Source organism: Molothrus aeneus, chromosome 2 (genome assembly GCF_037042795.1).
Source record: "Molothrus aeneus isolate 106 chromosome 2, BPBGC_Maene_1.0, whole genome shotgun sequence".
Lineage (NCBI taxonomy): Eukaryota > Metazoa > Chordata > Aves > Passeriformes > Icteridae > Molothrus > Molothrus aeneus.
Window position 1 is genome coordinate 85,420,922 of NC_089647.1, and position 26,314 is coordinate 85,447,235.

At 38.0% G+C, this 26,314-nt stretch overlaps 1 protein-coding gene across 3 annotated transcripts in view; it reads left to right on the forward strand.

Moving 5' to 3' along the window:
• UBE3A (ubiquitin protein ligase E3A) overlaps positions 1–26,314 on the forward strand; it is a 52,945-nt gene that overhangs the window by 5,886 nt on the left and 20,745 nt on the right. For 2 of the 3 annotated variants that reach the window (XM_066545202.1, XM_066545203.1), the window contains 4 exons: positions 3,421–3,488; positions 11,669–11,787; positions 15,147–15,191; positions 24,874–25,184. In XM_066545202.1, coding sequence (XP_066401299.1) covers positions 11,768–11,787; positions 15,147–15,191; positions 24,874–25,184 — 376 coding nt within the window. In that variant the 5' untranslated portion in view covers positions 3,421–3,488; positions 11,669–11,767. Of the gene's footprint in view, positions 1–3,420; positions 3,489–10,915; positions 11,063–11,668; positions 11,788–15,146; positions 15,192–24,873; positions 25,185–26,314 lie in introns of all 3 variants that reach the window. The other variant, XM_066545201.1, reaches the window with a different exon arrangement.

Below are 26,314 nucleotides of genomic sequence, written 5' to 3' on the forward strand. Positions count from 1 at the left end.
AGGAGATCTGGATGACAGACACCCTCTCCCTTACCCTTCGGAGCTTTGTGCAGGGGAGGCACAAGAGCGATCTCTCTTGTGTTGCCAAGCTTGCAGGGCACTGAGATGCCAGGCTTGTCCAGGCAGCCAGGCTCTGGCACTGCTTGTGTACTCCTGCTCTGGTATGCTCCCTGGGACCCAGGCTGCAGCAGCTGCAGTTCAGCTGGCTTGGGCTGCTACAGGGTGGTGGAGTGGCTCTCAAAGGAGCACAACTTCTCAAATGGGACGTAGGTCAAAATACTTCAAGAATGGCTATCATAGTTGTAGAAGAGTTTTGCTTTTGCTTTATGGTTAGTTGTATGTTTGAGCTAACTAATACTTTAAATATTTTCGTTTTACAATGTGGTACTTGCCTTTTTCTTAAAAGGAATCAAAAACTTCTGCAAAGCTAGATAATACTGAAGAGGTCTGTCACTACCTCAGAATTTCTGTTTCCAATACAATCTTTCATTTTTCTTATTTGTGTAGCTATACTCAGATAGTGATTGCTTATTATTTCATAGTGAAATCTCATGTCCAAAGTCTTGGTGATGAATATTGTGTTTTACTATGTGTACACCCAGGTTTATTTTTAGAAAGTCCAAGGTATACTAATGTACACTGACTGAGTAGCAACACCTTGTGTTTCAGCTGGTGTAGCAAAAATTGCTTATTGTAGCCAATAGAAATACATACTTAAAGAGTCCACACAACCTGCTGAATCCCATCAGATTTCAAGGACAAGGGAGCTCCTGAGAGAGTGTAACACTTCTGTGAAACACTGGTATTTCTTGCTTGTAAAGATTGAGTCCTTTCCATGAGAAAAATACTCCATTTGCATGATTCCTATAACCTGAATATCTGATTGAAAGAAGGATGTAAACATAAAACATAATCTAAGCACCTGATAGAGATGATGTCATGATATTTTTTACTGGGCCAGACATGAGAGTTGCAAAATATTTTTTGTATTTTATAATTAATTTCTTGAATATTTTGTAATTCCGTATGTGACATTGTGGTTAATTCAGTGCTTTACTGTCTGTGTTAATATAATTCAGTGTGCCTTGAAGTCTCTTTATTGAAAATGCATGGCATAGTTGTAAACAAGCAGCTTTTTTGGCTCTGGTCACATGATGGATTGAGATTTTTTTAATGTGGAGTGGAAGCAATATGGTTGGCCAAGCTTTAAGTCATATTGTCATTTGCATTTTTTTAGGCAGATGTGGCTTAGTGCTAATTAATTATACTGAAGGTGAATGTTGAAGTACATCTGACTTCATGAAATAATTTTCATTCCTTTTAGACAAGCATTACAGAGCCTTATTAGCCGTATTTCCTTTCGTGTTGTCATGTTGCCTTTGAATGTAGACTTTAGACTTAGTAGACTGCTGAACTCTGTTCTGCCTTAGTGGTAGCTGTTGGGGAGAAACTGAAGGAGAAGAACTGGAAGTTCAGGAACTTCAGTTTTGTGTTGTTGGATTTGCTCTTCTGTTCTGTGTATTATTATGCAAATAACCTGTCTACATCTCCTCCTTTGTGGTCTTGTTTCCTCTATCAGTTGTACAGTCCTACCTTATTCCATAGCTTCAGTTCTTTTGGGAACCTTTTTTTTTGTCTCTGTTGCTGGGCAATAATCATAAGAACCCTGGTAGATGTATTTGCAATACTTTTTCAAGCTGTACTTGGTGCTCTCCTCCTACTCTGTGCATACTGAAAATTTGTGCTTCTGTATCTTAGAGGAGAATGAGAGAATTTTATACAGATGACACTGCTCTATGTCTGTAGAGGAACAAATGCATACATCGAATCTGGAAGTCCTGCAACACAAGGTGTGAAAATATTGGTTGCATTTGTCAGAATACTTCTAACTGAGTTTGTCTAATGGCACCACAGTGAATGAAGAATTATTCTTTGGTAGAATATAAGGTATTTGGGATTTCTGCTGTGGATATGGAGTGGAAGTGCTGCTTACAAATAGGAAAATCATCAGTTACTGTCTCATGTTGTTTAGATGAATTTTTCTTCTGTTTTTTTCTGAATGGTAGCAAAGTTTTATTGACACAGTTGCATATCGTTAACACAGTAATCCTAACTGTACAGAAAGCTACATAATTAGTAGAATTGCTTGTTTAAATAGCAGTTCTTTTTCACAAAACTTGTAGGCTGCCCTGTATAACTGATTTTTTTAAGATACAAAAGAGTTTGCTCACATTGTTAGTGCTTGGAGCTTTAGTGGCAAAACTGGTCCAGGATCACCCCATTACAGTTCCCTGATAAAGAATTTGGCCCCTGACACCAAATGATTTCTTGCTGGTTTGGCATCTTCTAAAATAAAATGTAATTAAGGTAACCAGATTGAGATTTCCTGTGTGGGAACCCTGATCTATATTGGAGATCAGCCTAAATCAGCTGCATTGAAATTGTTTGTTCTTAATAGAGTTTTAAGCCAAGAAATTATGTATTAAATCCTTCAGAGTGCTGAAAGTGTGATATTCTGTGCCAAATTACTAACTTTTTTGGAAAGTAGTTAGTAGATTTCATGGAATCAGGGAATGGTTTGGGTTGGTAGGGAACCTTAAAGAAAAAATCTAACTACAAGCCTCATCCATGGGCAGGGGCCCCTTTCACTAGAGCAGGTTACTGAGAGCCCCATCCAGCTTGGTTTTGAATAACTTCAGCGATGGGGAATCCATGACCCCTATCCTTCTTTAGTTATATGCATATGTGTCTGTTTCTGTCACCTTTTCCCTTGAGACTGGTTGTGCTTTTAGGTGTTTGTTGAAAATATTTCAAATATGTTTTAGTCCTTTGTTAAATATGACTTCTCTGAAAATGAATTTATAGAAAAGCATACTGAACTCCAGCAGTTTTATGCACCCAGAACAAAGATTTGGTTCTATCTGTGACTTCTCCTGAGTGTTTATTTTTTTTTTTCTTATTATAAATGCCAGTTCTTAAAGAAAAGAAAAAAAAAAAGACAAAATAAGGGGCGGGAAGGAGAAAGGAAATTGGTATTTATAATGAACTGGATGAATGGAATTGTAAAACTCTATTGCATCACTACAGGGGAAAAATAGGGAACACTGTGTGTATGAACTTCACACTTTTGTAGCTTATCTAACATAATAATTATTTTCTGTTGTGCTTTTCTATGAGAGGTGTGATTTATTTTTATATGGTTTTGGTTCAGGTAGTCCTGTGAGAAGTGGAGAGTTTGATATGATGATCCTTGTAGGTCCCTCCTGACTAGACATATTCTATGATTCTGTGTTTCCTTTAGTTGCAGATTTGTGACTAATCAAATAGGCACTTTTGAATGTATTGTCTTGAAGTTGTATGGAGCTTCAGATTAGTGTGAAGCATAGTGCAAGAACTGAATTGTAATGTTTTGCATTATAGGTACAAGAACTGTAGAAGTCCATTTTAGAATTTGAAAGAACAAGATTCTGCAGCTCTGGAAAGATATGGTATGTTTATGTTTCCACTTACATTGTTTGTATGCTAATAATTGTTATAACAAATAATTACACTTTTCTTCACTGAGATTTAAAAAAAAAGGTTGAAAATTAATTCAGGAAGAAGCACACATTAAATTTTCCCTTTTTAACTATTATATTTATTACTTAATCATAATTCTTTAGAAACTGACTTCTTTGATTTTTCTTGGGGAAAATAAATACTGATGATATAACACTGGTGAATTCCCTTTTGATTTAACAAGCTTATCATGCTGCTACCATCCATTTATTTCTCCATGGATTGGATAAGAACTGATGTGTTTCTGAAAGCTGTATGTTTTTTTTAATTTGCTACTGAACATATTTATAGTGAGGCTATGACTTGAAAAATAAGTTTAGAACTTGCAGAAAATTTATGCAATCATCAGTGTAAGTCAAGTTTACAAATAGGAATGCTGGGAAATACAGAAATACAATCTTTTTTAGCAGTGTTAACATAAACCCATGGCGCATGGTATCTCTTTTTTGTCTAGGCTCTTAAATGTCCAGCCAGCTTAAAAGTATGTACATGTAATGTGGCAGGACTGGGACTTGAGCTTGTAGTTATTTTAATTGCCATTTCCTAACTGAAGTTTGGTGTAGTTCTCTAGTAATACCTGGTATTACTGCGCTACTTTGTAGTGTCTTTTTAGGTTCTGTAGTTCTGCAACTTGGTACATTGAGAATTTTTGAAACTTTTAGCACCACTACATTGAGAAAAACAACAATTAAGTTAAATTTTTTGCCATATTAAATAGGTCTGTTAATGCATATACATATTGTATGTAGTTATTTCAATAGCAGTTCCTAAGCCATGTCTGTATTTTCTCTTTTAACCACTTAAATTGTGGGGAAGCTGATCCGAGTTTTCTGTGCCATGGGTTTATGTCTGGGTTTTTCTTTTCAAGATAATTAACTTAGAAATATATTTAAAGTTTAGAAATCTCAAATTTGCAGAACAGTTGTTTGATGTCTTTTTAAGTTCTGTTTCGTAGGAAGCTATAGACAGGCTCTAATAAAACTGTTAAATCTAAGCTGAAACTTTAGCTGTAGTATGTACTAATTAAAAATTGTAAGTCTCTCAAAAAGCTACAATGTTACATTGTCACAATCCAGATGTTCCTGAGAGAATTGTATAGATTGGTCCTTTACTCTAGCAGGCATCTGGCAGGTAGTGTATATTCATTTTTGCACCCACAGCACCACTGGGACCACCCACCTGCTTCTTGCTCTCCAGTGTCAATACCAGTTCTGTGTATGATGGCTCTTCTTCAAACCTAAGCCATTATTTCTTTATTGCCATTATGCCTGCTGGCTGCTTTTCTTCTGGATGTTTAGCTGCTTGCCACTGTATGTACGCATAGAGTCTTTGTAGTGGTATGTGCTTCATAAATTGATGAAGAATTGCCCTCTAATCCCCACAAATTGTGAGTGATAAATACTAATGGAACATCAGAAAAGCTGAATGTCGTACTACAGAACTGCATGGTTCCTCAGTTTTAATATCAATTATATTTAAACAAACGTGCTGAACAACTTGGTGAACAGAAAGATGCTTTACCTGGAAGGCAGCATGAAAGATGGATGGCAAAGGAAATCAAAATAAGGGATAAGCAAAAGGACAGATGGAATAAAAGTTTAAGTAGTAAAGCTGAAGTGAAGCTGTAAAATTTACCTGCAAAATAACTTAACATGATGAGTAGTCAATAAAAGAATTAGTAAAAGACATTTAAATAGGTGATTGGATTTCACCTGCTGGTGTAAAAAGGGCTTTTTGTTCATGGCTGTGTATCATTTTGGAGGGAGTCTGAAGTAACAGGTATAATGTAACTGAAATAGAAACAAATGGTTCTGCTGGAAAAAAAAAATCAAAGGGGTGTGTGTGTAATGGAAAGAAAAAAATCAGCTGTGGTCTAAGTGTAAAGCACAGAAGCTAAAGATAATTTTGGATCTTTCCTGCTTTTAGAAAGGTGAATAAAATACGTATATGATCTCACTGAAATATTAAAACAAAACCAGATATTGAAGGCAAAATCTAGAGTGCAAAGTTGCAGGAGCAGCTTTAGAAAATGGGAATAACATGCAGGCCTCTAGCTGTTGGCCTGAGGGGAGGGAATGGGAGCAAACATTAGGTATTTTTCTGTTACTCTGTGATTTATGGATATCATAGTTTAACCCCAGCTGGCAACTAAACACCAAACAGCTACTCTCTCACCTACCCACACAGTGGGATGTGGAAGAGAATTGGAGGAGTAAAAGTGAGAAAACTCGTGGGTTGAGATAAAGATAATTTAATAGGTAAAGCAAAAGCTGTGCACGAAGCAAAGCGAAACAAGGAATTCATTCACCACTTCTCATGGACAGGCACATGTTCTGTCCTCTCCAGAAAAGCAGGGCTCCAGCATAGGTAGCAGTGACTTGGGAAGACAAATGCCATAACTCTGAACATTCCCCCTTTTTCCTTCTTCCCCTTTTCCCTTCTTCAGCTTTATACACTGAGCATGATGCTTTATAATATGAAATGTCTCTATGGTCAGCTGGGGTCAGCTGTCCCAGCTGTGAACCCTCCTCACTCCCTGTGCACCCTGAGCCTCCTCCCTGGTGAGGTGAGGAGCAGAAAAGGCCCTGACTCTATGAAAGCTGTAACACAAACAGAAATAACAAAGACAACCCCGTGTTTACACAAATCCAAAACACAGCCCCACACTAGCTACTAGCTATAAAGAAAATTAACTCTATTCCAAAACCAGTACATGGGGAGTATTGAAATCAAGGCAAAGTAAGTATACAGATATTATAAGATGGAGCTTTTATAAATCTGTTTGATCTCTTTGTATTGAGATAGACAAAATTCTGCCTTTATGAAACTCAGTAACTTGTGATTTTATTGAACTCTAAATTCCAGAGTAGCACTAACTTTATTTGAAGATAGTAACAAATTCAGATTCCCATCCCAAATAATTTATTCAAGTGTTAATTGTTCTCATACTTGTGTTCCTGCTCTAATTGAATTTGTGGGTCTTCAGTTTCTATTAATGAGGATTTTATATGCATTCTTTCAGTTCAAAGATCTTTGTGTATTCTTTTTGCGCTATGAGAAGACTTAGTTTCTTCCAGTATCTGTATTGATAGGCTTAATTAACTTTGAACTCTTTTCATTGTTTAATCACAAGGCATTTTCTTCTATCTACATGATGTTTTTGTGGCTCTTTTCTACTACTTCTGGAACACTTTTGAAGAGTACTGAATAATTGGAGAACTGGGTTTAAGTTTGGAAGATGTGTGAAGTGCTTTGTGCCAGGGACCCTTCATGAGCCATATCTGTCATTCTTTTTGTAATACATGGGAGCATGTGTACATTTGTACATCAGTTGTGACTGCTTTAGTCACTTTAGGTTGGCATTTTCCAGGATAAAACCCAATTCTTTTGGTTTTCTAACTCATGCGATTTTGCATTTGTTGTTACTAGTTGAATTGCTTGGCTTACCAGGCAGTGGGAAAAAGAAATCATATAGAGGCCTTATTAGTGTTTGGTTGGGATTTTTTTTTGGCCCCATTAGGATTTATATGATCAGGGTGTATTAGTGGCTGTTTTATTTTACTATAGAATCAGTAATAATTTTGCCTACTAATTAGATGAAGAAAACTTATCTTTTTATGTTTTGTGCATTGGAAGCAGCATACAGGCAAGAAAAGTAATTTGTACTTCCAACTTTATGAAGAAATATAGGCTCAAACATGCCTATTGCATTACTTTTTTCTTTTTCTTTTCTGCATATTATAAAAGGCCCACTCTTCTATTAGGTGTCAGTTTCTTACTGTATAAATGATTGTTTCGTTGTGGTACTCAAAGTCATTCTGGAAATATATAAAATTAATTCTTGGAGCATTCATAAGGACTCTTCAGAAGACTTTGAAAAGCTGTCTTTAGTGGTATATTCTTGAGAGAGATGGTTATATTAAGCAACTAAAATTCTGATACTCGTAGATCGTGGTACTTCATTGTACAGTGGATTACCCCTATTTTCATCATAGATTAAAAGAGAATATTGAATTTGGATCAAAGATTACTTGGGTAGATAGTTAAAATTCCTTTGTAATGGAAACTTAAATTCTTACAAGTGCCACTCTTTCAATAAGGCAATCAGAAGTTACAGTTTAAAAATGGAAAGTGTTCATCCTCTAGGGGATCTTCCTAGGCCTCAGATACTGTGTGTCAACTGCCAGCCAGATTGCATTGCTCTCTCAGAAGGTGACCATCAAATAACCCAAGGATAGTAGCAGGTTTAGGGAAACCATGTAGGTAACAATGTTCAAAAAAATTATTCCAACCTGGAAGTTGTTTGCCTTTTTTTTTGGTTGCTGAAAAATAAGTACTTATAATCTTCAGGGTGTGGCTTTAGGTTCTGTACGTTGAAGTTGGGAACCTGCTCTTGCCTCATGCTTGTAGACTTTCAAGGTTTATGGAAATGTGCCGATATCTTTCATCAAACTATGCAAGAAAGTTGCTTTTAGCCCCTTTTGATGCTTCTGAACTTGCTTTCTGACATCTTGTTCTTTCACTCATTGTTTAACTCCTTGAGTTGATAGGAACATTCTTTTAAGAAAATATTCACCTGTGCCATCTTGGAGAAATAGATGTTGTTCCAAATCACTGCATAAACATTATTTATCCCGTTCCTTTTTGATGAGGGCTAGTTGAAGTCACAAAGTTCTTCAGATGCATGGTTTGAAGATATATCTTTATGTCTTGCTATCTGTAATAGGTGTAGTTGCAGCCTTAGTTGATTCTACTTCTAGTAAATAGTCATTAGTCCCCAGAGAGCCTGACAGCCATCTTGGGTTTTTTGGGCATACTCCATCGGCACAAACTTCCTTTCATATCTTCAGCTGCTCAGTGTTTCTGTAAAAGCCTGAGCTGTAAGCCATGCTGATCATAACAGTTAGGACCAGAGAAATTTGTTTGAGTAATATGAATAAATATCTGCTCTGGGGCTGCTGTTTCTATCTTCTGTAAGGTAAGTTACAAACAGAGGAGGTTTTTTGTAGAGAAATTCCTGTGAGAGAAAAGCCATTGATTTAGTCCAATTCACAACTCATAATACCATTTTCCAGGATCTTAGTGTATTCATCAGTGTAGTTTTCCTTTCCTAATCAAGTAGCGTCTTTTGACTCTCCTAACCAGGTTGGAGGTTTTGTGGCCTTGTTTGTATCAAGCAGTCAAAATGCCCTTTGAAATACATTCAGAATAAATCTTTGATGGCAGTCTCCTTCACCACCCACTTTGTGTTCCAGCGTGCTGGTCTCTTTGCCAGCAGACACTACTCTGCTGATGCATGAATGAGTAAGGTTTTAGAAAAATTAATTCTTTCATCAATGCTAGGGAATCCTTGCCAATCATATTCTGTCCCACAGGAGTGAAGGCAAGGATAGGTGGGAAAGGTAGGATGAGAAGGAGATAAAAGAGAAAAATGATTCATTAAGGTTTTTTGCATCTAGACTGCTGAAAAGGAGCATGAGAATTTTAGACCACAATTCAGTAAGTCTAGGTTTAAGGTATTGTGCAACAAATCAGAAATGCTGAAACTACCTGACTCAGAGCTCTGACCCATGACAAATTCAGTTTGTAGGTACAAGTTTCACAACAAAACTTAGATGAGTTTACTTCAGCTCCATGAGATTTGCTGCGGTTCAGACCCTGCCTCCCATCACAGAACTGCTGTTAGATACTATGTTTGGCGATGTAGTAAATGAGACTAACAGAGTTGGATCTGGATCAGGCCTTGGCATAAGCTTGTCTTGACTATGACTGTGGAGCTGCCAACTTAAAGTATATTTTTTAACATTCCAAAATCTAGTGGTGTTTGAATCCAGCACCAGCACTTCATGTGCTCCTTCACTGTTGCCAGTCACGTTCATGACTTCTCCCATATGAAACAGCCTCAGGAAAACTTTGTTTTACTAAGGTGTATGGCAGCCTGGTGTTCCACCATGCTTCCATTTGAATGGAAGACTACTGTAATACATTGTTGTCAATAGTCTGGGTGGTATAGGACCAAGTCTAGGTAGGGAGTCGTTGGTCAGGCACACTCCAGAATGTGAGCTGATACTTAGAGTAGTCAGAATGCAGCTTTCCCAACCAATGAGGCTTTAGTGATTATACCACTGTCCTCTGACCAGTGTACTAAAAGTTACTTGGGCAAAGTGCTAGAAGCAGTGTTAGTTAGAATAAGCATCTGTTTCCTCAAAACTAAGGCTTGCCTAAAAGTGGAAGTTTTCAGATCTTAATCAGAATGTCATAAGCAGAGTAGTGTTTTACAGCTTCTTAGTTTTGCATCAGCATCTTGGGTTGTTGCCTTTCTGTACAGCTGATGGTCACAAGCATTAAATGGAAAGTCTTTACCCTGCTCTGTAATGTTGACAGATGAGGAACCTTTCCAACTGACTTGTAATCATTGTTCTGTGTTCCTGGAATTGACTCAGTTAAACTTTGACAATTTACACCCATGAAACATAAGTACTGGAGAACCTCAGTTTTGTTTTGGAGATTTTTGGTAGCCTATTTTGTTTTTACTTTCCTTGTGTCAACTGCACTTGTGTTACAATGAGAACACTTAAATATTGCTGATGTTAAAATCAACAGATGGCACTTTACCTATCTCAATGAATGATAAAACTAATAAGCATCATTCTGAAACTAAGACAAATTTTGTTCTGGACAGAGTTTGTGGCAGAATTGCAAATTGTAGTAGATTGGCAAAACTGGGCAGCTTTTCTGACAAATTTTAGAAAATCATGAGCCTTGCTAAGATCTTGCTGTAATACTCTTGTAATACATTGGACGGAAGCACAAAAGAAGGTGCAGTAAAGAAATAAATGTTTTTTACTAAATATTTCAAGCTGTCTGATGTGCTCTCTTAGTATTTGCACCAGATTGTTATGTCTGCAGGTGTTGCAGAGAGCTGCAGTTGTGCCATCAATAGCTTTGTGCACCTTCATTCTGTGTGAGGCTTTTGCTGCATGGCAACCTGCAAATGTGGGGTTTCATCTGGGTTACCACAGGAATAAATTTCTCAGGATACTATACAGAGGTCTGTCTTCATAGCTACTACTTTAAAGAGAAAGTAAGAGGACTTTTTATTTACTAAATACAATATTAACATTGCAATTTTTATCAAAACTTTATATTAGCAGAAAGCGAATGCTGTTTGTCATCTGATTCTCCTTCAGAGACCTTTTTTCTTTTCTGACTTTCTCCAGTGCACTTAGGAGCTTGGGGGGGAGAGAGAATGGGATGAATTGAGTGTTGAGGATTATGTTTGGAAATATTTTTTCCGTTAACTTTAGTTTAGAGTAGATAATAGCAGTAGGTAAGAGACTAACTGGTTCCTTTTCAGCCATGGAAGTAATCAGCTGGGGTGGTCCCAGGGCGCTCTGGGCACGAGTATTGCTGAGTGATCATTGGCTGCCACCTGCGTGACAAAGTAAAGGACCAACCCTTCCATTTATACCAGTGGAGCCAGATCACGGGAAACAATTGACAGGTAAAATATACTTTTGAAAATTTAAGGGAGAGGAGAGAGGACACATGATAAAAATGGAGCAAAGAAGCTAAAAGATTTGCCACAGATAGCAAAGGTTGCTCCTCTGAAACTTTTACTTATTTATAGCTTACTTTTTTTTGGGGAGAGGCACACAACAAAGTTCAGGTTACTTTGTTGCTCCCCTGGGAACAGAGCCTTGCTTGCTAAGAAACAATGTTAATCAAGTTGTAGCAGCAACATTTCTACCAGAATTTTATTGTAGTTACAAATTACAGTTCATATTTATGCACACACTTCCAGATCCTTGAATCCTTATTGTCTTGACACTGGGTGTTTTGCACTGGTCCAAGAGATGGGTATGGCTTTTGGTTTTTTAGACTAAAAATAAATTGCTGAATTTTCAAGGTTATCAGTTGATTGTACTGTAGCGAGTTACTCTAGAAGTTAAAATGCCATACAAAAAATGAATGTAAGTAAGTTGTAATCTCGCTGATAAAACAATGCTTAGCATCAATATTTTTCTTCTTTTTATTATTTTTTTTATTTAGAGAATTGTCTGAAAATAATTTTTAAGAACTTTTAACTACATTATTTTTACTTATTTAGAATTGTTAAGCTTATGCTTAGCTCAGCGTGATACAGGACTGGTGCAACAACTCGGTTTTGATCAGTGACTCAAAATTGTGATCACCCTGATGTCACCGAATGGCCACAGCTTGTAAAAGGTAAGCATAAAGCATATCAGGTTGTTTCTCAGGAGTTTTTCTACTATAATGTTTATTTTAAGGTATTTAATTTGTATGACCTGAAGTTGGTTTTATAAATAATATTAAGTTACATTGTTTGTTTTAGATAAGTCAGCCGGCAGAGTTGAGTTACACTCTTGCTGACAGTGATTTCAACGCTGGCTCAGTTTGCCCTTGCCTGCTTTTTAAAATACAAGCAAACGCTGTGGTGCTCCATGATATCCCTCTTAAGAACAATGCTATCATTTAAAAGTCCCTGGTTTTGATTTTGCTGTCGTACTGAATTTCTGTATAAACTGTTTAGCATACTTATCCAAGCATGTGTTCAGTTTTTGTTTTGAAGTATTTCTCCAGATGGCTTGATGATGTTAAAGTGTGTGTAAGCTTGCATACCATTACTTTTCTCATCTAGAGAGGTACACTGGAAGTAAAAGGAGTGGCTTGTAGAATGGAGGAGTTGCTCCCTGTGTTATTGGAAATGAGCCACCATTTGAATTTGTGAGCTCATACTGCAGTATTCAGATTAGTTGTTGTCTTGTGATCAGTGTCTACAATCTAACTGAAAGCTGAAATTTTTAAGAGCATTTGCTCTGAGATTTTCTCTGAACAGAACTCTTGTTTCAGATTTTAAGCATGATGAAAGGACGTCTTGCCGTACTATATAGTTGTTTTTCAATACTGTTGCCTGCTCACAGGAAATAACAAGGTATCTTGTTTGTAAACAATTGGGTATTGCAAAATAAATAGCTTCTCAGCAAACAAGTACAATTCCTGTAATTAGATTGATCTTCCATTTCATTTTGCTTAGTATTGAAACCTCATTTTATTAGGTGCTTATGTTGTCATTTGAAACCTTTTAAAATCGAATTAATATGTCCATTAATAGTTCTGCAAATCATAGTTATAGTAGGTCTGTTCATGTTTTAGAAAACAATAAGCTGAAGGAATTTTCATCCTGTGTTCTGCAGAACCACTTACCTTAGAGGACTAAACCTTTTTTGACCCAGCTAGATGGTATTTTTTTCTTATATTGTTTATCTTATAGACACAACCTTTTTTTTTGAGTAACATATACTGAACTGTATTGTCTCTTTACAGCCCTAATAATATTCTCATAAATAGTGAGGATAGGAAAAGATTTTGGATATACTGCTAGCTGTTTTCATGTCTGTACGCAGATTACCAGGCTGCTTTTTTTATATGCAGAGTTTAGATGCCAGTCTGCTCTTTTTCTGTAATTCTTCATGCTGCTGTTTATTTTAAAGGCTGAAAGGCTTTAGATATTCTTGATGGTTTTTTTTTAACACCACTATTTCCTTTGTATTTTCGAAGCAATTAAAAGCACTACTCTTTCCCAAATCTTCAATGTGTTGTATGTCCCAATACTGGAATTAAGAAAGCAAAAGCCTTAAATGTCCAGACATTTTGCTACCATTCTCTAAAGTCTTGGAAGTAAATAGAGGAGCTAACCAGTATGACTATAAACATGTGTCTTTCTTCTATTCCAGCTTCTAACACTTAAATGCTCGGGTGAATGAGTGGGAAAAAAAATTGAGATTCTTTTCACTAAGCATTTAGAGGCTTGCTTTGGTCACCAGAGTTAAAAGGAAATTCTTATTTGTTTTGCTGCTGAGCAGTATTTTTGTCAGCAACTGCCTTGTCAGTCCTGACAATTTAATGAGTAAGGGAAATGTAATTTGGAGGTAATAAACAGAGGCCAAATTTTGAGATTGGGCAGTTTTTATGTTATTTTCCAGTTAAAGAGTATTTACATTTTAAGCATGAGTGTAATGTTAGTTGGATAGGAAGTTCAGAATTCTGTCCCTAGTGTCTGTTAAATTTTATAAGTTAGTGAAATACAAACAAATAATCTCCTGTGTTCTGCATCATCTGTCACCACACAGTATCCAGCTAACCTGGAAATTATAAGTTGTCTGCCAGAAATACCTTCTAGGCACTGGGTCTGTTTAGTAGAATCCAAAAAGTTGTTAAGATCTGATATTTCAGAAAAGTAACTAAAATTTTAGTAGAGCATTTGGAGAGCAGTCCAAACTTTAATAGGAGAGACCATCCAGTAAAATAGCACAATGAAGCAGGAAAAAAGGAATGTATCAGGCTACATGTGGAGATTTCCAATAGCATTTAGAATGTTATACATAGTTTTATAATAAATAGAGAAATTTAGAAATTGCATTCTTATAAATATTGATTTTTTTTTTCCTGTAAAGCTGTGGGAAAGTCTGCTTAGCTGTCCTAACTGAAGTCTCTCAGCAGACTCTGGTGAAACCTAAAAAGTTAGTTCTGTTTGCAGATTTTAGCTCACTTCTGTTTTTAGAGAGCTGTCATGAAAGACATTTTTGTTCATCTAAGCTGCAGAGTTTTACTGTAATGGCTGTGCTTTGTTTCCACTCCTTGCACAGTATTTCCAGCATGGCAGTACTGGTCAACTGTACCAAAGGTTGTTCCCGAGCAAAGGTCTGATTTCAAGGCATCCTAAGATGATGGGAAACAAAATTGCTGCATTTGTACTGCCTTGTCTTCTGGCTTGTCTGGCTACAAACTCACTGGCTAGGGGGAAGTTCTGCCTCAAAGAGAGAAAAAAAAATGCTGTCTGAAAAAAATTAACAGTTGAATCAGTGCTGTCTTAAGGAAGATGGGAATAAGGAGGAGCTAAATAACTATAATTTAGTCTACTTTAAGTTAGTATGGAGCTAACTGAATTAGTCTGTAAATTAAGTCAGTGGGGTTGCCAAGCTAAACACAGGTGCTGCTTGTACTAGGCAATAACACTTAATTCTGAATTTTGCTGTCTGATCTCTTGGCTGGACTGAAGACAATAGAAATCTGTGAGATTAGCTCCGTGAATTCAGGTGGAGAGAGATAAGAGATTTGTTTTGATATCCTTTTGGACCCTGTTTCTGAGCTGCTACTTCTTAGAGTCCAGCTCTGTAGAGAATTTGTTGGTTGCAGTTGATCGCTGATAATCTTTGAGTACACGTTTGGTTACAGAAGTGGTTATGAAGAATTAGCCCAGAACCCTGGAGCACTGTGCAGCCAGAATGCAGAAGTACTGCCAGCAGATCTCTCCCCTAATGGCTCCTGTTACGTAAGCACGGGGAACAAGTGCTCCCCTGCTTAGGGAAATTTAGCTTAATTATACTATCATGTTTTATGTGATAAACTGAATTCTAGAGTTTGAGAAGTTAAATCTGCAAGTATCAAAAAGTTGATGCTTTTAGTGGCAATAATACACTCATCGCATTCCATCTTTCATAACTTCATATTGTAATGACTTAAAAGAACAAGCAGTGCTTAAGTTTTTCTCTCTGGTTTTGCAGATCACCAGGAGAACCACACTCTGAGAACATTGAAACTAGCCGAATGTAAGTAAATGACTGGATGAGTTTGGTTTATCTTGATAAAAATGTTCTGAACATGTATAACAGTCACTCTTGCATCTGCTTAATAAAAAGAAGACAAAAGCTGAGTAGAACTGTGAAATTACCTTAGCAAATTTCAAATTAATATTTTGCAATTTTAAGCCTCTGTAGAAACTGATTTTTTTTTTGTTTTGTTTGGAGGGTGCATGAGTTTAAGGGAAAGTTCAGAGGTTTAATTTAACGTGAACCAGTAGATGGTAGCATAATACAGTGTCAGAAATCTTACAGCCTATATTCAGACTTCACAGAAGAGATATAATTGCTACCTGCTGTTCACTAACATCTTGCATGGCTTTGAAGACACTTCAGTATTAAGGCCCAATACCTGCTGGTATCTCTTGTGGTAGATGGATTGTTGAACTAAGAAAAAGAAATTGTGACTTAATTTGGTGAATTTATATGCCAGTTACTTCTAGAAACAGAAAACTAGCTCTCTTTCGCTAAACCACAGAACATCTTGGTGACAGGTCTGAACATTTTTGTCTGTCTTCATTAGGTTAGAAGCCAGGATGAACTAAAATCAAGATTGTGGTAGACTGAAACGTTCATTTAAATTCAAAATTCAAAGGAGTTGCTGGAATTTAGAGGACTATTTAAAAACAAAAAAAGTTTTTTGAGACTTCATTCTTCTGTGAGTTAGCAAACAAAATTCTTTTCTAGCTATTCAAACTGTCCTGTCATAGAACTCAAACAGGGAAACCACAAACTGCTCTTCTGGATAACAGCACAGGTTCCAAAATAATAGAGGGAATGTAGCCCAGTAGTTGGTGTGCTGTCTGAGGCTTCAAAAGATCCAGGTTCATTTCTCTTCTGCCATGAACTTCTTCTCTGACCTTAAACTGTCTCCTTCACGCCTTCCCCCCAAGCGGTCTAGCGTTGTACATGCTGTGAGCTGGATGCCATTTTCAGGATGTTTTGCAGCCTAGTGACATCGTGTGAATTGCTCAAGGACTTCTCAGCTGTAGCTGCCCAACTTAAGGAGGAGCAAAACTGCAGTGAGCCCCCCCTAAAAAATGAGGAGGAGGAAACAGTGAAGGCTTTTCTGAACAATTCACTGCAGTGAAGCCTTTTGTTGCACTAGGAGAAGCAATTCTTCTGGTACCTCAGATTTTTTTTCCCTCACTCATACCATCTGCTACAGAAGTGCTGTCCAGCTGCTTTCTTAGGAATGCAGTGAAGGTTGCAGGGAGCCTGACCTGAAAGGTGACTCTGCCTGTTGGTGTGTGGACTCTGTGTGTTGCTGTGTTAGAGGTCACAGGGTAAATAAAAGCCCTGCCATAATCTCTTACTCCTGCTCCAGTAGTGGCCCATGCTGCATTGTGGTTTATTGTTCCTGCAGCAAGTTAAGTTGTGTCCTTTAGTTTCCCTGTCCTAGCCAAACAGAGGAAATAAGGCTGCAGGCTGGCTATAGTCCACTCTGGATATTACCAGTTAGAGTAATGGTTTTTATGCATTTTAAGCAAAGATGTATCAGCAGCACTCACCTAGACTGGTGTGAAACAAAGACTTTAACAACCTAGCATAAATCAGAAGGAAAAGGCAGTAAAGTTTTTTTCCTTTTAGAAGTTTGACAATTCTTGTGTGTGTGTGTGAATTATCTTCCTTAGAACCGAACATAAATAAAAATTTACAGAAGTAAGCTTTCCTGTGTTACAGCTAAATACTTTTTCTTTTTTATGTACACCAGTGATCAGTGTGGCCCTGACTTCATAAATTTTAGCCATGTCTAAAATAAATATGAGCCAGTCAAGCTGTAGGAATTCACATATTTGATGAGTAGTTATACAGTGTATTTGCAAAACTAAATGTTTTTTGAACTGTATCACAATGTGATATGGACTACACCTGTTAGAGAGAATGTTTGCAATCCTTCTGCATAGCTGCTCTTGCCACATAAGATGGAATGGCAGGTTGAGTGGTAGAGTTGTGACCTGCAAGCCTGCTGTGTTGCTAAAAATAGTTACTGTGTTATTTACATGCCTGAAATTCATTAGTAAATGCAGGGACTAAAGCAAGTGGATTTTTGTTTGCACAATGAATGGTTGGTTTTGCTCTGGCTGGCTGATATAATTGCTTTATTTATTTCCATGTTTTGAATTACAAAGCTTCATACCAAGAGCATAGTCATATATGTTTCACATGTTTGCATGAAAAGAAATTTAAAGAAAATATTCAGATTCTTACACAGCAAAATCTTCCATATGTAAGTCTTGCTTATCCCAGGCTTTTCAAATTCTGGGTCTCCATGTGATTAACATCTTGGTGCTGACTCAAATTTACAAGTCTTTTATCTTAGAATTGTTAAGGTCAGCATTTTCTGACTGCTCCTGTCACACATCTCCATTGACTTTCCCTTTCGATTCATATATCTTTCTTAAAACCTCTTTAGCACTAAATCACATAATTTGATTGTTTAACAGTAACTTCTTTTATGTTCATGTATTTTCACTCTCTGTTTTTTTTAAACGTTTTTTATCAAGGCAAAGATATGACTGTCTTCATACAGCTTTCTGTGCATTCATCTTTCCTTCTCTCTGCTTTTGAGGATGGGATTCTTTGCAATTTTGAAACCCTGCTCTGTTTTTTAATATGACTGTAGCAAGACAATTTTTCTGAGACAAGATTGCGAGATAGATGCTGTGTTCTTTGCTCCCTTTTCCTGTCTTCCTGCATTGCTCCATATAGCCAGGACAGACCTTCTGTTCTCAGGGGTGCCCTTTCTGAGGAAATGCCATGCTTTTGTCAGCACATGATATTCCCAGAAGCATGCTGGATCTAGAACACACAGTGGGAAGGAAGGTCCCTTGGGTTAAACCAGTATGGTCCATGCAGAGCTCACAATCCACCCCTGCTATTGGGGTCCACCACACTGGAAAGAATGGGGTTTGGAAAATGTGAGCTCCATGCACAGGCACGTTTGCCAGATCCACATTTGCTGTGAGGCCAGAGGCTGAGGCAGGCAAAAGGTGTTACAGCACTGCTGGAACCAAGGGCTGGGCTCCAGCTGTGGGTGGACTCTTTGGCAGTTTGGTGTGCAGGGCTCTTCTAAAGGCTCTGTGTGGGCAGTGCTATTACTGGAAGCCTGTCTTTTCTAGCACTGCTCTTCTTACTCTAACTAAACAGAAACAGGAAAATCAGCATGCAGGGTTTGAAGCTGAAACTTGCACAAAGCAATATTTAACTTTACAAAGATGACCATCTACAACACCTTCTTTAACAGTTTTTGACATGCTGGTCATCTTCTTTCCAAAGTGTAGTATAACTGCTGCAGATGTGTCTCTTTATTCTACAAACGCATCTATTGAAATTGCTTTGCTATTAGTACTAAAAAAACTGTTTCCTGGGTTTCTATGCATATTAATGCTTTTATTTTTTTCTATTAAGAAAATTGCTTATGAACATTTTGGCACTTCTAAGTTCCTAATAGCCATTGTAAAACAGGCTGTAGTAGATTTCCATTTAATGAAATTAGCTGTCTTGGAGCAATCATAGAATCATCAAGACTGAAAAAGAACTTCAAGGTCACAGAGTCCAGCCCTTGACCAATGACCACCTTATCAACTAGACCATTGCATTACATTCCATGTCCAGGTGTTTCTTGAAGAATTCCAGGCAGGGATGGTGACTGCACTACCTCTGTGACCTGCCCATTCCAAAGCTTGACAGCCCTTTCAGTGAAGAAACTTTTTCTGATGTCCAACCTGAACTTCCCCTGGTACAGCTTGATGCCGTTTTCCTCTTGTCCTGTCACTGGTTGCCTGGGAAAAGAGACCAGCCCTCACCTGGCTACAGCCTCCTTTCAAGTGGTTCTAGAGAGTGATTAGGTCACTTTTCACCCTCCCTTTTGTCCAGGCTAAACACCCCTAGCTTCCTCAGCTGGTCTTCCTAAGACTTGTGCTCCAGACTCTTCATTAGCTCCATTGCCCTATTCTGGACCCACTCCAGCACCTCAATTACTCCCTTGCAGTGAGTGGCCCAAAACTGGAGATGGGATTCAGGGTCCAAGAACAGGGAGATCACAGCCTCATCCTGCTGGCCACATCATTGCTGACACAGGCCAGGTGTGTGGGTCACATTGGCCTTCTTGGCCACATGGGCACACACTGGGTCATGTTCAGCTGCTGTGGACCAGCACCCCCAGGTCCTTTTCCACTGGGCAGCTTTCCAGCCACAGTGCTCCAGCCTGTAGCACTGCACAGGGTTGTTGTAGCCCAAGTGCAGGACCTGACACTTCACCCTGTTAAACTTCATGCTGTTGGCCCATCAATCCATCCTGTCCAGATCCCTTCCTGCCCTCCAGCACTCCTGTCCAATGAGAGATTTATTTGTAACAATAATATAGTAGTTATTGTATCCTAAGCAAAAACCATTCAGAAGCGTGTTATTTCATGCTGCTATTTCCAGACAAGTATGAAACATCCATTTGTATTTCTGAAATTTAGGTAAACTTACAAGCAAAAATGATGCAGTTATGCAGATATTTTAAACTTCAGGCGCATTTTGAATATAAATGTAAACTTGAATGTAAGTGCTTTGTAGGTGAATTTTAAATTATTACATGCTTCAGATCTTTCAAAAATTCCTTTAATGTTTAAACTTCTAATTTTCTCAATGGCAAGAGATTCCATTCCATGGTATTTCTCCAGTATTTAGTTTAAGGTATTTGAGAAATGCAAATTACATTGTTTCATAGGAACTTTTGAACCAGTACACTCAATCCCTGTTTTTTGCAGGTTTTAGACATTAAAAAATTACTACAATTACTGCAGAAAATGCAGCCCAGTTCACCTTTGTCTTGGTTTTACATGTTTCTCATGATACTCTACAATTTTGGCACCATTGAAATTACAAATGCAAAGTACTTACTATCTGGCTTTTTATTAGCTAAAGAACACATGGAAAGCCTAAAAGCAATTCTTTTTCTGTAACTACTACAAACTAATAAATGCTAATTTCATTTTAAACAGAAAAGTGTGCTTGTGAAATTGTTGGACTTTAAAGAAGGAAGTTGAGTGTCTATTTTAGGTGCCTCTCCTCCTCACTGAAGCCTTGCTTGGGGAGGTTATACAAGGCCCACTGAGTGGGAAGTTATCTTTCAGTCATAAGAATATGCCTGTGAAATGTTTACAACTTCAGCCACACCAGTGCAGTTTCATAGTTGGATATGCAACAACAATGGGTATTTGGAAATGTCTATGCAGGTCAGTCACTACAGCCTGAGCTACAGTAGTAACTGTGTGTGCTCATGGGCAGCAGTGAACCAGGCCTTGAGTTTTCTAAGGGACCAGCTGCACTTGACCAGATCCCTTTATAGGAACTTGAAGAGAGCTGTGCTCTTCACGGGTGTAGCATGAGCTAAGAATAGAGAGTGGTTTTATGTTACATTGCTTGATGAACCCGTTTTAATGCCTCAAGCCAAGAACTTCAGTTTTCAGCTTACTAAATGAGCAGGGGAATGTAGAAAGAGATCAAGTTTTTGCTTGTGGACAATACAAAGAGTATGCTACAAGTTCTTTTGCTGAATAATGTAGAAATAAGAAATGTGGTCTTTTGGCAATGGACAGTGATACTAATACCTGAAGTACGCCAGTGGGAATGTGGTATGGAATGTGTGAAAATCTCACACTGACTTACTCAGAACTGCATTTTCTGTAAGGCTTTTTGTTGATGAACCTCAGTAAGGGTAGCTCTTGTGGAAGGATTGGTAAATTCCCTTCTACCTTCTGAGGTCTGTATCCTCACTGAAATTTATTTTATTTATTTACCTAAATCATTTGTCTGGGGTAATGTGAAAAGTCTGTGGAATAGCTGCCAGGGAGAGGGGGAGGATCCAGTTTATGGGGACTTAAGGAATTCTTACAAGAACACTCAGAGATGGCTGATGTCATCACAAGGCCTTTCTCAAGGATTTTTCAATGATCTTGGCAATCTGGAGACCTCTCAGTCAACTGGAGACTGGCCAATGTTGGCCCAATATTCAAGGAGGGCAGGAAGAATGACCCTCCAAACTACAGGACTGTCACTCTCACATCAGTGCCTGGTAAAATTATGGAGAAGATTATTCTGGGAGTTACTGAAAAACACCTGAAGAAAACCACAGACATCAGTCATAGCCACTGCTGGTTCATGTCAAACCTAATTTCTTTTTATGATAAGGTGACCCATCTGGTTGAGCAAGGGAAGCCAGTTGATATTATCTTTTTGGATTTCCATAAAACTTTCAATACTGTCTTTTTACAGTATCCTTCTGGATACAATGTCCAGAACACAGCTGGATAAATACATCATGTGAGGGGTGAGCAACTGGCTCACAGGTCAGGCACACAGGGTTTCAGTAAATGGGGTGACATCAGACTGGTGAGCTGTCACTAGTGGAGTTCCACAGAGCTCCATCCTTGCCCCTCCTCAACATCTTCATCGATGACTTGGAGGCATGTCTCCAAGGTATACAGAGTAGGTTTGCCAGTGATACTAAATTGGGAGGTGCTGTTGACTCCCTGGAAGGCAGCCAGGTTGTGCAGAGAGACCTCATCAAATTAGAGGGTTGCAATCACTAATCACATGAAGTTCAACAAATACAAGTGCTCCTGGGACCTGCATCACAGAAAGGCCTCCTGGGGGCCCTGGTCAGTGGCAAGTTGAACATGAGCCAGCAGTGCCCTGGCAGCCAGGATGGCCAGCCATGCCCTGGGGAGCATCAGGCACAGCATGGCCAGCTGGGCATGGGAGGGGATTGTCCCACTCTGCTCTGCAGCAACCTCACCTTGAATATTGTGTGCAGTTTTGGGTATTGCAATATGAGGAAGATACAAAGCTGTTAAAGAGCATCTGAAGGATGGCTACAAAGATGAAGCACCTTGAGGAGAAGCCATATGAGGAGTGGCTGAGTCCCCTTGGGCTGTTCAGCCTGGAGAGGGACACTGAGGGGAGACCTCATCATGGTCTGCAGCTTCCTGGTGAGCGGAAGCAGGAGGCAGACACTGATCTCTTCTCTGTGGTGACAGGACCTGAGGGAATGGCATGAAACTGTGTCAGGGAAGATTTAGGTTGGATATTAGGAAAAAGTTTTTCACTCAGAGGGTGGCTGGGCACTGGAACAGGCTCCCCAAGGAAGTGGTCACAGTGCCAGGCCTAAGATCAAGAAGTGTTTGTTAGGTACATGGTGTGATTCTTAGTGATGGTGCTGTGCAGGGCCAGAAACTGAACTTTGATGATCCTTGTGGGTCACTTCCAACTAAGGATATTCTATAAAATTCTAATACTGCTGTATTCTGTACTGTTGTACACCATATTGTTTGCTTCCATACTTGATTTAAAAAAGAAAAATTAAAAATACAACCTTCTGTCTCTAATAGAGTTTCAGAGAACTTGAGTCAGTGAGTTGCCAGCCACAAGTTAAAATAAAAGTGTTTGTACAAACAGACTTATTGTAGGCATGCCAAAGTTTGAGAAGTAATCAGTAGCTAAAAACTAAAAGCAAAAAAAAAACATTGAGTCCTTCAGATGTTAACTATTAGAGACAAGTCTAAGCTTAGCTTTATTTACTGGCATCTCAGATATAACCTGGTTAAAGTGAAGTGTTGTTTAACATGATAAAATGTGTTGTTAATGTATCAGTGTTTATACACTCATATAACTTTATTCAAACTACATGTGTGAGCTGGAAAGGTGTGCATGTTGGTGGCCACAGCTCGGGTGTAAAAATTCAGCTTTTTCATATATAAATACTTAACCTGCTTGCAAATTACAGTATTTCACTCTCTAAATCTGGAGGTCTGGAATGATTGAAGGTCAGGAATGATCAAAGCACGAAATTTTGCATTCAGAAATAGTTGTCTCTGAAATAATTTACTGTTCCAAGTTGTACTAAAACACTGTTGCTTTGAGGGGATTTGGATGGTTTTTCTTAAAGCCTCTATACTAATGGCTGAAGTATGAAAGACAAGATTAAAAAAAACCCACTTATTTTTAGATGTACATGGAGAGAGGCAGATTTTTGTAAGTCTAGATATAAAAATGTTAGACCAGAACACTTCCCTTAGATTAGAGTATAGCTATTCCCTGTTACACAGTAATGGTTTTAATGATATTGCTCATGCTGCTTTTTCTTTCCACATCCATATCAAAGTGCCACGGAAACCTTTCACCTCAGTTGGTTTTTTGTTTGTTTTCTGTTCCCTGGAACGAAAACATTTCAGGGAATGAAAGCTCAGGTAGGCATCAAAGTAATTGTTTTCCTTGTAAGATGTATTTTCTTCTCTGGGATTATGAGATCTTGAAGGGTGAAGAGAAAAAAGCAGAGGTCTTACTGCTGAGTAATCAGTAGTCACTCTGAGAACATTTTCCCTTTTGAAGCAACTGCATTGAAACTGCTATTTAACCAGCCATTATTAACAGCAAGGTGCAGCAAGTGCTGAGTAGTGCCAGTGGGTCTAGCACTTCAGTTCTGAAGTACTTGTTCTAAGCAGAATCTGTGCATACATCGACATCAGGAAAGGCAATTTTAAGTTAATGTCACAATTTCTCTGCTGCTCTAATTTTAGTAGTACTGTATCACTGAAGTTCCATAAAAAGCCTTTATGTTAAGCCTAGTCAGAATGTTTGAAATCTTTCATAGTTGGTAGTTTTCATTAAAAACTTATTATTTTAAATGCAGTCAAGGTTTGGGGGTTTCTTTCTGAAATGTGGTCAAACATGGTGCTCTTGGTGCTGCATGCAGCTGCTTCTGTCCTGGTTACCTGCAGCTTTCCAGTGATTTCTTTACTATTTGCATGTTTCTGTAGAAGTCTGTGGCCTTATTAATAAGGCAGTTACATTTTCTTTTGTGCATATATATAGTACTGAGCACTAGACTTGTACAGCAATACAGCTGTGATTTTTCAGAATACGTACTTGATACTATAATGGCAGGAGAAACAGAACGATTTGGCAGATAGCACTTTTTGGGATTGTTTTTTTATTTTATTTGGACAACCATATAATTTATTTAAGCTGAGGATAAATATATCCAGCCTTGAGGTTATCTCTAATTGTGTTTTTAGCATCAGTTTAATTAATCAAGGAATATTTTTTGTTCAGATTTAAATAGACTAAATATGATAATTTAGTCATCTGGAATCTTGATCAAATGGGTAAAATAGTATAGTATTGATAGTATTGCTAAATAAATGTCTGAATTGTTTGTGTTTCATGCCTCTTTCATCTGTCAGTGGCAGCCATGCCTCAGTACTATATATTAGATTCAACACCTGTACAACTTTCAGTTTTGTTTCAGTTGCTGCCTTGTTTTGCATCCAAATTGCTCTCTTTTTTAGTGACAGTTGAGATTGTTCAGAACTGTACAAGACTGTCTCCACTGTAGCACTACCATGTAAAGCTGAAAACTGCATAAACAGGATTTATCTTTTACTTACATAGAACCCAAAAATTAAATTGTGTGTTAAATATATTTGCATTTATCAAGATGAGAATCCTGCATTTAAAAAAATCTTCGGATGTGTTCTCTCTGACAGAAATCTTGTGTTTCAGTGCCTGACTAATCTCTGCCTTGCTGATGCTATTGAATGAGCTTTGTATGTGAAAGCTCCACTAATCCTTGTACTTACTGTTTGAATGTTTGCTACAGGAAGCGAGCAGCTGCAAAGCATCTAATAGAGCGCTACTACCACCAGTTAACCGAGGGCTGTGGAAATGAAGCCTGCACGAATGAATTTTGTGCTTCCTGTCCAACTTTTCTCCGTATGGATAACAATGCAGCAGCCATTAAGGCCCTCGAGCTTTATAAGATTAATGCAAAACTCTGTGATCCTCATCCCTCCAAGAAAGGAACGAGCTCAGCTTACCTAGAAAACAATTCCAAAGGTGCCCATAACAATTCCTGCACTGACAGAAAAATGAACAAGAAGGAAATGCAAGGCCCGAGAGATGACTTTAAAGGTAAGATGTTTACAATTTTCATGAAATAAAACACATTTCATATGCACAAGTACAAGCCAACAGAATTCATTCTGGTGGTGTTCTGCTGACTTTAGTAAAATAGAGTATTAGACAATTGAGTATTTTCCTATGGATTCAGAAAAATGCATGGATTAAGGCTGAACACTGATTCCAAATCTAGATCTTGACCACATCTCTGTTAAAATAAACATGCATTTGTTGTCTTACAAGAACAGTGATTTTTTGCAAATATGGAAAAGTTGTAAGTGCTGTTGTATGACTCTTTTAGTTTTGCTAGTTTCATAGTTATTCTGCAGTTAATAAATTATCAAAGTTATACTTTAACTAATTTCAGATCCTATGTTGAGAAACTTAACAGATGAAATAAATAATACCATAAGTGATAGGCAATACATTCACCAAGCTAAAAAATGTTTGAGCACAGTTATTGTTAAGCCAGTGTAAAATGAAATACTGTTCTGTGCATATGTTTTCTAACTTCTGTTTAGCTTTTCAAGCAATCTGTAATAGTAAATACATACTAATAGAATAATGTTAGTTGTCACCTTAACCCGTGATGCAAACACGTCCACAAACCTGGCCAAATGGTTTTCAAAGCCATTAACCTTTGAGCAGACCACCTTTAAGTGTTGTGGCAAAAAGTGATATAAACACAAGTCCAGATTCATTTATTTTAGCTAAAGAAGGTGACTTTTTTTTCTAATCTACAGCAAAGATTTAAAAAACCCTACAGAATTAGCAATAAAACATAATACTGTGTTATAAGCAACCCAAGATATTCCAGCACCAGTTTCTTCTTTATCTGATGCAAGGATAAATTTGTACCCAAATTACTTATGATCTGAATAAGCAGAGAGGCAAACACTAGGAAGGGGAAAGGGAAGGAACTGTAGCATTACATGAGCAAGAGGCACATTAAGTCTGTTTTGTGTTTTTCCTCTTGATTTTTTTTGTATTATTAATGGAGATTTTCAGATACAGAATTTTCTTTATTCTATCTAACCATCCCCTCTCCCCAAGGCAGGTACCTAAGAGTCTTCTGAACCTACCTCCAGAGACAGTCTGTTGGCTACAGCAGTGACTCAGACTTCCTCTCTTGGAGCATCCCA